Raw genomic sequence first — 14,573 nt, 5'->3', positions numbered from 1 at the left:
GCCCCGGGCCCACCTCGGGATCCGGTTTGATGACCGCATCAACCGTTCAATGGTGGATGGACGGCTGAGATGCACGTGGGTGGCGCGTAGAGTCTGGCCGCGGGCCCTGTATTATGGGGCGGGTGCGACCCGTCGCTAAAGGCGGGCGTGCGCGGCCCATTAGGGTTTGAGACTCTGCCGGGCCACTAGCGTTTTTAAGGTCGGCTGATGGTTCGCGGTCCAGTTTACTTTTTTTTTCTTGAGTTCCAACGATTTTCTTTCCCATTTTGTTGTAGTGGAATTAGATTTAACTGCAAAAAATTTATTTTTTCTGATGGAACCTTACATTTTATTCCAGCAGAATATTTTTTTTCCAATCACGAGGAGCAAGGGATAGAGGGTCTAAGAGGATTTTCGGCCCAGCAGCAGCCCCACGGCTTCTGCGACTGCCCCCATCCATCCTCACCCTGCAGAGTCATCTTGCCCCCTCCCCCCGGCACCAGCCTGGTTGCAAATACTCGAGTTTTTTTATTTTATATTATTTATTTTTTTATTTTAAAAAAAAATATATATCTCAAAATTTTTGTTGCACATCTGGCCTCCTGTCGCCAGTTCAACTAGCGGTAAGAGCATACCGCCGAGTGAACCAGCAGTAGGGACACTGTAGCGATGTTACTGCCGGTTCATTCGGCGGAATTTTTCTGACCTGTGCCGCTCACTTTCAAAAAATCATAACTAATTTATATAAATTTGGATGGAGATACATTTTTATATGAAAATTGTAGATCTCGACGAGATCTACAACTTTGTAGTTCAAACTTTTTTCATTTGGAGCCATCTTAGTGCTAAAATAATCGATAAATGCTCCAGATCTAAAATTTAATTTTGGATCTGAAGCTTGTGACAATTATTTGAGCACCAAGATGGCTTCGAATAAAATAATTTTTAACTACAAAGTTGTAGATCTTGTTGAGTTCTACAATTTCTATATAAAGTTTATCTCCATATGAGTTCATATAAATTAATTATGATTTTTTGAAGATGTGTTGTCCAGTGTTCAGACCAAAATTTAAATTTTAGATCTGAAATTTGTGTTGATTATTTGAGTATCAAGATGACTTCAAATGAAAAAAGTTTGAACTACAAAATTGTAGATCTCGTCGAGATCTACAATTCTCATATAAAGTTTATCTCCATCCACATTCATATAAATTAACTATGATTTTTTGAAAGTGGCTGCCCAGGTCAGAAAAATTCCGCCGGATGAACCGATTCATCTAGCGGTATGCTCTTACCGCCAGTTGAACTGGCGACAGGAGGCCAGATCTGCAAAAAACATCTTGAGATATATATTTTTGAAAAATCAAAAATAAATAATATACAAATAAAGTGTAGACCTGTTGCAAGTGCCCCTCATGCGACCCCCTCGCTTTGGGCCGCTTTCTGGGTGGGTTTCGCCGGTCCACGGTGGGTTTGAGATCTATTTTTTCTTTTTTCTCTTGAAGTTTCAATGAAGCATTTTTTCTATTTTATTTTAGTGGATCAATTTGTTTTAGTGGAATATCTTTTTTTTATTTTTAATGGTAAGATCAGATTCAACTGAAAAAGTTTTAATTTTTTAATGGAATTTTTTCAACGGAACAATTTTGTTCTAATTATTGGAAAACTGTGGGCCAGCTCCTCGGTGCTTTGTACGCCAAGCAGCGTCCAGCCTAAGACCTCGTTTGGTTTTTTCAGTTTAAATTATAAGTCCCGTCTGATCACATGTTTAAATACCAATTAGAAATACTAAACATAAATTTATTACAAAACTAATTTCATGTCGCGACTTAATCACGAGATAAATCTATTAAACCTAATTAGTTCATAATTTGACCATTAATTGCTACTGTAATTATGCACTAATCATGCATTAATTATATTTAATAGATTCGCCTAGAACTCTAATTGAAACTTATATAATTAGTTTTATATTAAGTTTAAATCTGAATATTCGAATTGATACCCGAACATTAACAGCTACTTAAAAAACAAATGGGGCTAACACCTTCCGCTCTCGCCACTGCCGACCACCGGGGACTTTCCAACCAGCCATGGAGTCTCAGAGTTCCTTGTTCGAATGACCTAGCAATCAATCAGGTCGTTCAATGGCATCTTACCACAATCCAGGCGAGGAGATACTGAACTTGAAGCTCTCATCAGGCTCACACAGAGAAGAGAGAACAGTGATACAGCACGGCACAGCTAGCAGGCTTTGCAGGCTGTCCCTCCCACAGCATGAGAATTGGAGTCTCAAGAGTTTCTTGGACGACAGGAGATTGTCGCCTGGCCCAGCGTGAGTCTCGGCCGTCGTCGTTGGTCTCGTGTTGCCATCTCGTCGACAAGTCTTGGTTCTGGCAGGAGACAATGCAGCAAAGCCCCTGGTCCATTCAGAGACGTCGACTGATTGGTACCGGCTTGGCCCCAGCTGATTCAATGCTGCTCCCCCGTGATTGGCCGAGCCGGTTTGGATTCCCTTCCTCCCTCTCACTGAAGATTCCTGCTTATCGTTTTTCTAGTAAATCAATTGAAGATTCAGGTATAAGTATTTCTTAACCATTTGTGTTCCTTTCTTCATTCCCTGATCTCGAAACTGGACCTGACGCAATGAAAGTGTGTTTCTCTAGACCTACCAAGGAAATTTGACAGCACCTGATACTTAATAATGACAATCACAAGGGACGCATTTTGAAGTTTCAGGAATGCATTTCGTGAAAGCAAAAGGGAAGAGAGGAGAAGAAGAGGACGTCAGTTCATCCGTGTACGGTTGTGCTTCTCGCCAGGGTTCCGTGTGTTGTCTGCAGGACAGCCAGTCAGCAACAGCTTCCTTCTGGCTGCTGGAGGAGGGCTGTGTTTATCCTGCAAAATTGACACTGTTCCGAACTGAAAAGCAATGTAACATTTTTCGTTTATTTGTGATAAATATTATTTTACCATGGGGTAACTAGGCTCAAAAGATTCGTCTCGAAATGTACATCTAAACTGTGAAATTAGTTATTTTGTTTACCTATATTTCATATTCCATACATGCGTCTTTTGGTACATTTAATGATTCGATGTGATGGAAATTTTAGAATTTCAAGTCAAATTCTGGAGATCTAAACACAGCCGAGGAGAAAAAGAAGGGAAAACTGAACAAGAGCAAGAAACACACGAGGGGAAAAATGTGTAAATCCCGACGAGCCCGATTCAATCATTTAAGAGCTGGTACGGGACGGTCCAGGATCGGTTCATGGAACCTGGCCGGGAAAACGTAGGCGATGGAATGAATGTGCACAGAGAAAACAGGTGTACATCATTACATGTGTATGTTCAAAGAAAAGAGAGTGGCAAATGAGACAGGTCAAGCGACTTCTCTGTTAGTAGAGTCATGCCAATATAATGACCATTTGCACATCATCTCATCTCCCAGATCCCATGATCCAGCATAACGTCCCCATGCTTAGTGAAGGGGAGAGGCAGAACATGCATGTTCCTTGATCTGTAGTGAAAGGGCCTCATGTTGCTTGCCTCTTCCTGGTCTGAAGATCCATTCAGATCTTCTAATTTGGCCTGCTCGGCCTAAACCACCATAACAATACAATCGGGGCTTCGGAGGGGCGACTCGGGCGGAACAGCGCCGCCGCCGCCCCAAGCCCCCGCGCCTCCTTCCTGCCCCTCGCCGCCGCCGGAGCACCTCGCCGGAAGTCCGTGCGAGTGCCAGGACGGCGGCGGCGGGGAGTTCCCACCTCAACGCAGTCCCCCCTCGAGCTCGCCCCCCACCTCCTCCCTCCTCCGCCGGCCCTCCTCGCCGCCGGCCGGCGACGGCCGTTACCGGCCAGGGCTCGCCAGATCCGGCAACCCCTTGGCCGGATCCGGTGTTCCCCCGGTTGAATCGGCAGTAGTTGCGCCCAGTTGCTCCCCTCCCTCTCCGGTGGTGCTGCCGGCGACGGAGCGGCGGCCGGCGGATTTGGGCTGCCTGTGCCTGGATCCGGCGACAAGTCGCCCTGATCCGGTGCCCCCTTCACGGTCTCCGGCTGGCCGGCGCCGGACCCCGGCACCATGGTGCCAGATCCACTCGGGGGGGAGGCTGCCCCCATCAAGTCTGGCGGGCAAGCGGCGACCTAGGCCCCCCCAATCGTGTCGTGCCGCCCCCTACTGCCATGCACCGGACTCGCCGCCGGGTTTGTCCCCGGCGGCGGCTTCGTCTCCAACGACGTCCTCTATGGTGTTGGCGGTTGACCATGGTGGTCAGGTGCCCCCGCAACCAACCTGGGCATCTGCCGCGTGGAGGCTCGACCGTGGTGGTCGGGCATCCTGCTGCTCTCCCCCCAGGCCACTGGTAAGCACCTCCAGGGCGTCGTCGTGACCTAGGCTTCTCGCATCTTGCGGTTTGCGTCCAACACTGCAGCGGGTGGGTTTGTCTTGTTTTTTGCGGTTACAGCCTGAAGCTCCGGGCTAACGCCTTGCCCAGTCCTGCTAGTGCCAACATCGGCAAATGCTCCCCGGGTTGTTGCATCCCTCCCTGGAGGCGATGTTGTGCAGTCTTCGGCAACCAAACCTTCCAGGTGTAAACCAAGTCCTCTAGGCATGTGAGGATGTCGCATTGGAAGTGTTTCCCCCGCAGAAATGTTTGAGACAAATGCGGGTGATCAGCCCACAAGCTTGCCTGTTGTCGTCTGTCTCTTGGTTCGATGGGTGTTTGCTCCCAGCACCACTGTTTCGTCGTCGGGCTCCTTGTTGATGGTGTCAGTAAATCTTATGCCGTGTGCGTCCATGCTTGCTTATTACCCCCCTTTGTGGGCTCCTCCCCGCAAATGGCGTTGGGTGGTGGCTCGTGGAGACCGGATGCTCGGAAGGTGCCATTGTCAGCTACAAGGGAGATCGGCGTTGTCCAACTCGCAGAGGTTGGCGGACATGCCCCACTCTTAATCCCCATCCTGTTGGGCGGCCCTTCCGTCCTCCAAGGATTCCTCCCCTTGCTGGAAGGTGGAGGGTGACAACAGGGCGGCGTAGTTACGAGGAGTGGGTGTACAGTGCGACGACCCATGTGGTGGAGGCAAGCATGTCGCTCGGTGGTGACTCCTCGTCGACAATTAGAGTCTGTCTTCAGCTTCTGGTCAAGGCTTAGGGCTCCTGTGATGGAGTTTGTGTGTTGTTTGTTGTCGTTCTGTTTGTGTTGGCGCCTTGTTGTTTCTGTTGGTGTCTGTACTCTCTGCTGTTGCCCCCTCCGCTTGTACAAGCCTGTAGTACTCCAGGCATGCTGATGTATCTTGTGAGCTATTTTGGGCTACCACATTTATATAAAATGGAAGATTCAGGTGGGGAGCCTCCCCTCAAAAAAAAAAAAAATGATGAAGCGCTCAACCTCAACCACCGCTTGCATTGTCACACGCAAATGAATCGCCTGGCTTTGCACCTTCGTACCTACTGACCTACAGTTTTCTCTTCAGTGATTCTCTCGTCTGAAACAATCTGCAGTCATCAACTGTCCCGTTCCTTATTTTATAGTGCATCCTTCATCGTTAGTAAACAAATCTGGGTCAAATACAGTCAGTTCCTTCTGTATTTTCTAAAGCTAAAATAATATAGACCACTTGACGTTGACGCTGTGTTCAGCTCAAAAAAAAAAAAAAAAACTGTGCCATATACTTATCTCACTGACATGTGGCCCGGTAACCCTAGCTAGCTAGGACCCACATGTCAGATAAAGAATCAAGATATAATCCTCCAAGTTGTAAATATGCTGATAATTACAAGTCAGAATTAGACTAGTTCATCGTTACCGATATTATTTTAAAGCACAAGGACACAATCACGAATTGCTGATGAAACAGATATTTCCACAAACATCCCTGTCCCACAAAAATGCACAGTGCAATATTAGCAGACAGCTACAGGATTGAAACAGCAGGAGTAGAGGACCCCAAAAGGCCACCAAACTACCAGAGCCCAGGACAGGTTGGCAAACGTGCCCCCAGCTACCATGGCATCCTCTCCTCCTCCTCGCCGGGAAGAGGAAGAAGAGCGCCGGCAGGACGACGACGAGGACGACGACCGGATTACCTCTCCTCTCTGTAAGAACAACAACCCGGCAAGGTCGTCCCGGCCGTTTGGCTCCCGTGCAGGTGCAGGGCGTCGTCGCTGACGACCGCTCCCTACTTGCCATGTCGATGCAGTGCCGCCGGAACCGTCGGCATCGGCGTCGCGCAGGTCGCCGGTGGATGATGACGAGCTGGAGGAGAACTCGCCGATCGAGGAGGTGGCGCTGACGGTGCCGGTGGGCGACGACCCGGAGATGCCGGTGCTGACGTTCCGGATGTGGGTGCTGGGCACGGCGTCGTGCGCGCTGCTCTCCTTCCTCAACCAGTTCTTCTGGTACCGCAAGGAGCCGCTCACCATCACGGCCATCTCGGCGCAGATCGCCGTGGTGCCGCTGGGCCGCCTCATGGCGGCGGCGCTCCCCGACCGCGCCTTCCTCCGGGGCACGCGCTGGGAGTTCTCCCTCAACCCGGGGCCCTTCAACGTGAAGGAGCACGTGCTCATCACCATCTTCGCCAACTCCGGCGCCGGCACCGTCTACGCCATCCACGTCATCACTGCCGTCCGCGTCTTCTACGGCAAGCACATCACCTTCTTCGTCTCCCTCCTCGTCGTCCTCACCACCCAGGTGCGTGCGCCGCCGGTGCGGCCGTGCACGCCGTCCTTCAATTCCTGTTGCGTGGCGTGCGAGACTTGATTCTTTGGTGGGTGGCGCGTGTGGCATGCAGGTGCTGGGGTTCGGTTGGGCGGGAATATTCCGGCGGTATCTGGTGGAGCCGGCGGCGATGTGGTGGCCGTCCAACCTCGTGCAGGTCTCCCTGTTCAGGTACATACTCACACTGCCAGAAAAACGCACATTCGTCCACGGCCGTTAGTACCGGTCACGGTTTCGGCCGGTACTAACGTGCAAATTTAGTACCGGGTCAAAGAAACAGTGTCTTTGGGAGCCGTTCAGTACCGGCTGGTGGCTCCAGCCGGCACTAAAGTGCGCCACCGACAGCGCCCCGACAACCGCCGTGACAATTTAGTACCGGCTGGAGCCACCAGCCGGTACTAAATTGGCGCCAGGAAACTTAGTACCGGCTGGTGGCTCCAGCCGATACTAAATGGGGAGCTTTAGTACCGGCTGTAGCCACCAGCCGGTACTAATGCTCCCACTATAAATTGGGCTTCTTCCTCCCCGAGCCGAGCCAGCGCCCATTTCACCAGAGAGCTAGCTCGAGCTCGGTTTCTTCTCTCATATTAGAGTTGCGCCGCCATTATTTGATCTATTTTTGTGTGTGATTTGGACTCATTCAAGTGCGCCAAAGGTTTGCAACTTCACCCTCTCTTCATTGATAGTCTTTATTCTTCGTTTTATGCTCTATAGTTAGAGAAATTTGTGACTTTTAGAAATAGTGAGGATGAGTATGATTTCTTTGATTTATGCAATGATTTGAGATATATAGAACCGATGACTTGAATGTGGGAGTAGATTTATTGGCTAGGTTGAATATGAAAAATTTATAGACATATTTTTCAATCATTTTCTATATATTACAAATGACCGTAGCACATTTTTTATTTTTAGATTCAGATGAGCATGTGGATAGTAGAAATTTTTAGAATGAGTGTAGACAAAACATGTGATTGTAGTAGATATAACCATAATGTGGATAGTTAATTTCTTTTATCCATGTATATATATAATTTTTTTATTTGCTTTGCTCCATATACAAATACAAATTCTAGATACGAGTACGAGTACGAATACACTAACCGCTGCGAGTACGACTACTAATACTAATTACTTGAAATTGAAAGGAAAAGAGAACAAATATAAAGCATCAAAAAGAAGAAAAAAATCATTTAGTACCCGGTACTAAACTGCTCGGCCTAGCTGCTGGCGTGGCCAGCAGTTTAGTACCGGTTGGTGTTACCAACCGGTACTAAACAGGCCGTTTAGTACCGGGCCAGCTGACCGGTACTAAGTGCGCGTGCACTTAGTACCGGAGGAGCGGTACCGGTCGGGAAACCGGTACAAACCAAGGTTTCCCGACCGGTACTAATGAGAGATTTTCTAGCAGTGTCATCTGACCCAGCTTGTCGCTTACTTGTCATATGGATATGAACAAATGTGTGATGTGTACGATTGGCACGTAGTAGGTGCATGTGTTTGACCTTCTGATTTTTAGGATCAGCGTTTTACGATAAACAATGGATGCAGATTATATACCTGTCATGGGGCCATGCCACGTCAGATTGCTTTTGCTTACATCCAAGAATGAAAGGGATTGCAATGTGTCTGGTACACTGCGGGCCATTTGAAACGATGAACAAAGACAAAAAAAAAAAGGGGATTCTATTTTAGCTAGTAACTTGTGAAATGTTTGTGACTCGAGTCATGACGAAGCTTTCGATCTGGAATACAGCAACGTGGTCGCCAATTCACCATGTTGGGCTCTGTCCAAACGTGCTCGGGTTGACCAAGCTGGATCTGAACGATCCCAACAACTGGCTCTTGCAACTTGTTATCATGGTCCATCCCCATCTACAATTAGTTTATAGTTACTGCCAGCTCGTTCATATTTTATCGGTTATGAAAACGACTAGTGATCTCACAAACACATGCAAAGAAAATTTCCTTGACAGTTTAGTCTATGCAACCTGAAGTAAGGACAGTGAGGTAACTGAGTACATGCCATGATTATTCACATCTTCTTTTTCAGGCCACAAAATGAAACTTTGTTCCGAGGATGTAAATAAATCAAAGATTCAAACAGATGTAGGATCAAATAAACAGCTTTATGATTCTATTCATTTTGTTCCTCAACACAACTTTGCACTGTATCTGCTCACCAGGGCGCTCCATGAGAAAGAACAGCGGGTTAAAGGCAGCTTGACGCGGAACCAGTTCTTCCTGGTGGCGTTCATCTGCAGCTTCGCCTACTACATCTTCCCAGGCTACCTGTTCCAGATGCTTACCTCCCTCTCCTGGGTCTGCTGGGTCTTCCCCCACTCCGTGTTCGCCCAGCAGCTCGGCTCAGGTCTGCAGGGCCTTGGCATTGGAGCTATCGGTCTTGACTGGTCCACTGTCTCCTCCTACCTCGGGAGCCCTCTCGCAAGCCCCTGGTTCGCCACTGCGAATGTTGCCGCAGGGTTCTTTATTATCATGTACATAATCACACCCATTGCATACTGGTTCAACTTCTACAACGCGCAAAACTTCCCCATATTTTCTGATGGCCTCTTCACCTTGACCGGGCAAAACTACAACATATCCAGCATCGTGGATTCCCATTTCCATTTCGATACAAAGGCGTACGAGAAGAATGGCCCACTGTACCTCAGCACTTTCTTTGCTGTCACATATGGTGTTGGTTTCGCATCCCTTACCGCAACAATTGTTCATGTTTTCCTCTTCCATGGAAGGTGAGCAGGTTCTTCTGAAGTTTGTCATTCTGCTAAGGAAAACAAGATAATGAAGCTAAGAATCATTGTGCTCTTGTGCAGTGAAATTTGGCAGTTAAGTAAATCGGCTTTTCAAGACAAAAAGGTGGACATACATACAAAGCTTATGAGGAGATATAAGCAGGTCCCGGAGTGGTGGTTCATCTGCATCCTTATTGCTAACATTGCTGTCACCATATTTGCTTGTGAATACTACATTGAGCAACTCCAGCTGCCTTGGTGGGGTGTTTTGCTTGCATGTGCCATTGCCTTTTTCTTCACCCTACCAATTGGAATAATCACAGCAACAACGAACCAGGTACCCATTTTAACACCCTATGCATATTATTATTACATGCCACACAGCTCAAGAGCGCAAGCTCAGCACTACAGCTTCTTTTGTTGTATGCAGACTCCAGGCTTGAACATAATCACAGAGTACATCATGGGCTACTTGTACCCTGGACGGCCTGTTGCAAATATGTGCTTCAAGGTATATGGTTACATCAGCATGAGCCAAGCTCTGACCTTTTTGCAAGATTTTAAGCTGGGTCATTACATGAAGATTCCTCCAAGGACCATGTTTATGGCCCAGGTAAGCTCTTCTAACCATTTCTCTACACAGATTCATATGTGGCTATGTTCTATAGTGTCACTAAGCAGCTTCTTACTCTTACAACATGATAGGTGGTCGGAACTCTGATTGCAGCATTTGTATACATCGGAACAGCATGGTGGTTGATGGACACAGTCCCCTACATCTGCAACACTGAGCTCCTCCCACCAGACAGCCCTTGGACCTGCCCGGGTGATCACGTGTTCTATGATGCATCAGTTATATGGGGCCTTATTAGCCCACGCAGAATATTCGGCGACCTAGGCACTTACTCAGCTGTGAACTGGTTCTTCTTGGGTGGAGCTATTGCTCCCCTACTAGTATGGCTTGCACACAAGGCATTCCCAGGCCAGAGCTGGATCTTACTCATCAACATGCCCGTGCTGATCGGTGCCACTGGCCAGATGCCACCTGCTACTGCAGTCAACTACACCACATGGATACTTGTTGGGTTTTTGTCAGGTTATGTGGTTTACAGATATCGGCGTGACTGGTGGGAGCGACACAATTATCTGCTTTCCGGTGCACTAGATGCTGGTTTGGCGTTCATGGCCGTCCTGATATACTTATGCCTAGGCTTGGAGAACATCAGTTTGAACTGGTGGGGCAACAATTTAGACGGATGTCCTCTTGCTTCTTGTCCAACTGCTAAAGGTATTGTTGTCGAGGGCTGCCCAGTGTATACATGAGAACTCATCGTGTGACCTGGAGAGAAGAGAACAGGGATGTATGTAAATAATCAAACTTTCTTTTTAAACAATTTAGAGATGAGAACTTGGTGTAATTTTTATTGAATTCTGGAAGATTCAAATAATATTAAGGAAAATGGGTAGTTATCGCCAAGCAGCTACTATTTCAGCTTGGAAAGAAGACACTCCATGGTTATAAATAAACAAAGAAAAATGCATCTTTTAGACTGGTACCAGTATCAATAACAGATCCTTCCACTTCTGTGTGTATATGACTATATGTGCTACATAACCTGTCCGGTCTGTATGCATCCTAGTAGTGCCAGGCCCAGGGGAATACACTAACCTGATTAATTTTCTGAAGAAGCCCAATGACATAATTTTCACAAGAAAAAGTTTCAGAACACATAAGAAGTTCCAGGCTTCCAGCAGTCCAGCTATAATCTGAATTCTTTGTGGCTACATAGTTAGCACCAAATCAAGATGCTTTGTCCAAGATTCATTTGTATCTAACACTTTCTTGGTAAATATTTCCCACAATTCAGCATCCAAGAAATCGCGACCACTTAAAACTGCAGCTTCAACAATAGTGCAAAAAGTATCATCATGACTTGGCTCAGAAAGGCTATCAACCAATACTTGGTAAATAAACCTGGTTGGAGTGCATCCTTTGGCCACCATCTCCTTAAACAGTGCAGCACCTTCATTTGACTTGCCCATTTTGCAGAAACCCTTGATCAAAGCCTCATAAGTCATTGCATTTGGTTCATATCGCAGTTCGACCATGTCATCCCACACCCTCCCAGCCTCCTGTAACTCCCCATTCTCGCATAATCCTAGAATAAGTGAGTTATACGCCAACAAGCTTGGCACGAGCCCCTTCTCAAGCTCCTCGAACAGCTTCCTCGCCTCCTGAACCATTCCATTCTTGCATAACCAGTAGATCAATGTGCTCGTGATGGCATTATCTGGTGGGATGTTCTTCTTCACCATCCATCTCCACATCTCATATGCCTCCCCTGCCTTTCCATCCTTGCATAGCACATCGACTACTTTAGCACAAAGTGGTGTGTCCGGGGCATACCCTGCGCCTAGCATTTCCCTCATCAAATCACGTGCCTCCGCAGATTTCCCCTCCTTGCAGCATGCCTCAATCACCACAGAGTATGTAACCTCATTCGGCTGTACCCCAGCAGCTTCCATCTCATCCATTATCCTAGCTGCATCTTGTAGCTTCCCACGCATGCAGTACCCATCTATGAGCACTGTGTACATTGTAGCATCCGGCCTACGGCCACTGGTGATAATATCATCAACGAGCTTCTGTGCACCTTCAAGATCCCCTTTGCCGCAGTAGGCAGTGAGAACCGTGGTGTAGGTGACGACATCCGGGACGATCCCCCACCCAGTCATTTCGTCGAGCACCTTTAGTGCAGCATCGAGGTCACCGACGCCAACGAGCCCTTTGAGCAGGATGTTACAGGAGATGAGGTTGGGCGTGATGTAGAGCTTGGTTCGCGCTGCGCGGAAGAGCGCAGCGGCGAGGCGGAGGCGGCGCGCGGAGACGAGGGAGTGGAGGAGCGCGTTGAAGGAGCGGACGGAGGGGTGGGAGTTGAAGGACGGGAGCGAGAGGAAGAGGCGGAGGGAGGGGAGCGGGCGGAGCGCGCGGAGGAGCGGCAGGAAGGGGCGGTCGGAGAAGGCCGGGAGGCGTGCGGCGCGGAGCAAGGAGAGGACGGGGGGCAGGAGTCGCGCCGCGGCGTCGGCGTCGGAGGCGGCGGCGCGGGCGAGGCGGGAGAGTGCCGCCGCGAAGACTTGGAGCGAGGGCGGCAGCGGAGGGGCGGCATGGAAGAGCGCGTGGCGGAGGGCGAGGACCGCGGCGTCGGGGGTGGGCGCGCGGAGGAGGAGGCGGGAGAGCGAGCGCGCGGTGAGGCGGCGCGGCCAGGGCTGGACCGGCGGGGTGACGGTGTAACCGGACTCCGGCAGGGACGCCGGGAGCGGGGCCAGATGCGCGACCGGCACGGTGGCCCGCGCGGCCGCCTCTGCGGAGAAGGCGCGGGCGCCGGGGCTCCACCTCCACCAGCGCATGCCCCTGAGCATGGCGGGCGGATGCGTCTGGCGAGCACGCGCGACACGAGGCACAGCACGGACTTAGGCTTGCCTCGTGTTGGGCCTTGATGTTGTTTTTCAAAAATATCGTGCAAACATAGGCAAGTGTGGTCTTATTTTAAAGATCTTGACATGAAAAAGATAAGACTGTCTCCAACACTCCGGACCTAAATGCGAGACGCATTTGAAGGTATGGGTTGCGCATCACGGATGGGTCAAAACCCAAATCTCTCCCTTCTCCAGCAGAGAACGCAAAAGAGCAACCCAAATCTTCCCTTCCCCAGCATCGCCTCTCTCTCTCCACCGCGCGGCCATGGAGCAGCAGCTCCCCCGCATGCCTCCCGGCCAGCCCGCCGCCACGGCCGGTCCCGCCCGGCACTGGCCGTCCGTGGCCGCGCCCTCTCGCCCCGACTCGCGCCGCCGCCCAGGCCGGTCTTGTCCCGCGCTTGCCGCGCCATCGCCGACCCTGCGGCAGCCGCGCCATCGCTGACCCTGCGGCAGCAGCGCCTCATACCTGCACGTGCTCTGGCCGGCCCTGTGCCGGGTGTGTGCGGCCATCTGGGTCGATGCCGGGTGGCAGCATCGCTGCTGCTGCGTTGCCGAGTGCCCGAGTGGGCAGGCCGGCGAGCAGGGCGGGCGCGGGCCGGCAAGCAGGGGCGGGCGCGGGCCGGCAAGCAGGGGCAACCTCCACCGGGTGCGGACTCCCCGCCCCAGATCCGAGCTCCGTGTCGGCGGCCGCATCCGCACGAGAGAGTCCGCGCCGGTGAAGCGTCCCCTCATAAGAGAAGACTTAAATGTGATACAAAGCACCAGTCCCAGGAGGCTGATGCCACATTTATTACATCGGATGGTTCAAAACCGTACAAACCTTGGAGGACACTCGATACAAATGATAATAATAATTAACCAAACTACGACGTAACACCAGACCGCAAACCACATGGGGTCTATCACGGGCTCAGAGTACTGCGACAGCGGAGGCATCTCGACAGGGCCGATTCCACAAGCAAGGTTGGGTGTAGAACGATAACCCTACTCGGCGTCGTCTGGAACGAAGTCTGGGTCTTCTTCTGTAAAAAGTAAGAATGGGGTGAGTACAAACGTACTCAGCAAGTCCAACCACACGCACGGAGGGGGATTATATCAGAATAATATGCATAGGTAAATCAAGGATAAGGTTACGGTTCATTTTGCAGAAAACGATATTTCATGCAGGGGTTTATTTTAAAGAAAACCTTTTTGAAAATCAGTTTCTGGAGTAACACGGAGTTTCAAATTTTAAGCTGCTACCGGACTCCCCGTCCGTCGTAGCACACGGCACTACTGCCGGACACAATTTCAAAACAACTCACACCAGCCCATTCCAAAGAAACACTAGTTATGTGACCACACCGTAACTCGCCCAATACCGTGGGCACGGACTATTCGAATAGATTCTTAACTCTGCAGAGGTGTGCAACTTTACCCACAAGTAGGATACCACAACTCGAACACCGTCGTGTCGGTGTAGATCCCAACATAGCCATTACCCACCATAGTTAAGCCTGACTAGCCATCACGGGATGCACCAAGGGGTCATTGACCGTTCACTTAGGTATAGCCGGGCGTAAGTCACTCGGGGCTTATCCCTTTTCCTTAGTCACCCGTTGCTCTCAGCTCTCCCGATGGCTACCACACCAACTAGTGGGATTTAT

The 14,573-nt window shown here is 49.8% G+C and overlaps 2 protein-coding genes across 2 annotated transcripts; one reads left to right on the top strand and one right to left on the bottom strand.

Moving 5' to 3' along the window:
* The first annotated feature begins 5,909 nt into the window (after positions 1-5,909).
* LOC120668940 (oligopeptide transporter 7-like) lies at positions 5,910-10,998 on the top strand. Its single transcript, XM_039948757.1, has 7 exons — positions 5,910-6,074; positions 6,177-6,667; positions 6,768-6,865; positions 8,881-9,450; positions 9,532-9,787; positions 9,881-10,063; positions 10,156-10,998. Exons 1-7 carry the CDS (start codon positions 5,984-5,986, stop codon positions 10,771-10,773), a joined length of 2,307 nt encoding a protein of 768 aa, XP_039804691.1. The 5' UTR covers positions 5,910-5,983; the 3' UTR covers positions 10,774-10,998.
* LOC120668941 (pentatricopeptide repeat-containing protein At5g16420, mitochondrial-like) lies at positions 10,606-12,890 on the bottom strand. The gene is made up of 2 exons (XM_039948758.1): positions 11,120-12,890; positions 10,606-10,789 (listed from the first exon to the last, which is right to left on the bottom strand). The coding sequence occupies exon 1, from the start codon at positions 12,868-12,870 to the stop codon at positions 11,233-11,235; it is 1,638 nt and encodes a 545-aa protein (XP_039804692.1). The 5' UTR covers positions 12,871-12,890; the 3' UTR covers positions 10,606-10,789; positions 11,120-11,232.
* Between the last annotated feature and the right edge of the window lie 1,683 nt (positions 12,891-14,573).

The sequence above is a fragment of the Panicum virgatum genome, chromosome 4N, assembly GCF_016808335.1.
Source record: "Panicum virgatum strain AP13 chromosome 4N, P.virgatum_v5, whole genome shotgun sequence".
NCBI classification, from domain to species: Eukaryota; Viridiplantae; Streptophyta; class Magnoliopsida; order Poales; family Poaceae; genus Panicum; species Panicum virgatum.
The sequence above is the reverse complement of the archived record's forward strand: the minus strand, read 5'-3'. Positions and strand labels throughout refer to the sequence as shown.

Excerpts from the sequence above, each read along its gene's own strand:
- LOC120668940 (XM_039948757.1), top strand. The coding sequence starts at position 5,984 with ATGGCATCCTCTCCTCCTCCTCGCCGGGAAGAGGAAGAAGAGCGCCGG. Across the intron at positions 6,668-6,767 it reads TCGTCGTCCTCACCACCCAG|GTGCTGGGGTTCGGTTGGGC; the intron begins GTGCGTGCGCCG and ends TGTGGCATGCAG. Across the intron at positions 6,866-8,880 it reads GTGCAGGTCTCCCTGTTCAG|GGCGCTCCATGAGAAAGAAC; the intron begins GTACATACTCAC and ends TCTGCTCACCAG.
- LOC120668941 (XM_039948758.1), bottom strand. The coding sequence starts at position 12,870 with ATGCTCAGGGGCATGCGCTGGTGGAGGTGGAGCCCCGGCGCCCGCGCC.